General features: G+C 61.7%; 1 protein-coding gene across 1 annotated transcript in view; it reads right to left on the reverse strand.

Moving 5' to 3' along the window:
* FAM53A (family with sequence similarity 53, member A) overlaps nucleotides 1-108 on the reverse strand; it is a 16,285-nt gene extending 16,177 nt beyond the window's left edge. The window contains exon 1 of the mRNA XM_006893649.1: nucleotides 31-108. Coding sequence (XP_006893711.1) covers nucleotides 31-108 — 78 coding nt within the window. The remainder of the gene's footprint in view (nucleotides 1-30) is intronic.
* Between the last annotated feature and the right edge of the window lie 255 nt (nucleotides 109-363).

Raw genomic sequence — 363 nt, forward strand, 5'->3', positions numbered from 1 at the left:
CCCCTGCCACCCTCCAGCCCCTGTGCTCACCAGGCTGCCATCGTAGGTCTTGCGGGCGAGGTCGTCCAGGCTCTGGTTCTGCAGCTTCTCAGTGATGAGCGTGACCATGGTCAGCGGCCCCGGGTCCTGCGTCCGCAGTGTGGAGCATTGGGGTTCCGGAACATCGGACGTCAGGAGCCCCAGGCCATGGCTGGGGCCTCACTAGACCCGAGGGCGGCAGCCTCTGGTGGATACACACTCCATTTCCAGGAGTCCCAGCCTCGTCGTCGTTGTCTGTCATAAAAGAAACCGTGAGATATGAGCTCAGACAGGCCTTTCCCTTTGTTCTGACAAGCCGGGACCACGCAGATCAAGGGTGCTCTG

Source organism: Elephantulus edwardii, unplaced genomic scaffold (genome assembly GCF_000299155.1).
Source record: "Elephantulus edwardii isolate Elephantulus edwardi_28Jun2011 unplaced genomic scaffold, EleEdw1.0 scaffold00129, whole genome shotgun sequence".
NCBI lineage: Eukaryota > Metazoa > Chordata > Mammalia > Macroscelidea > Macroscelididae > Elephantulus > Elephantulus edwardii.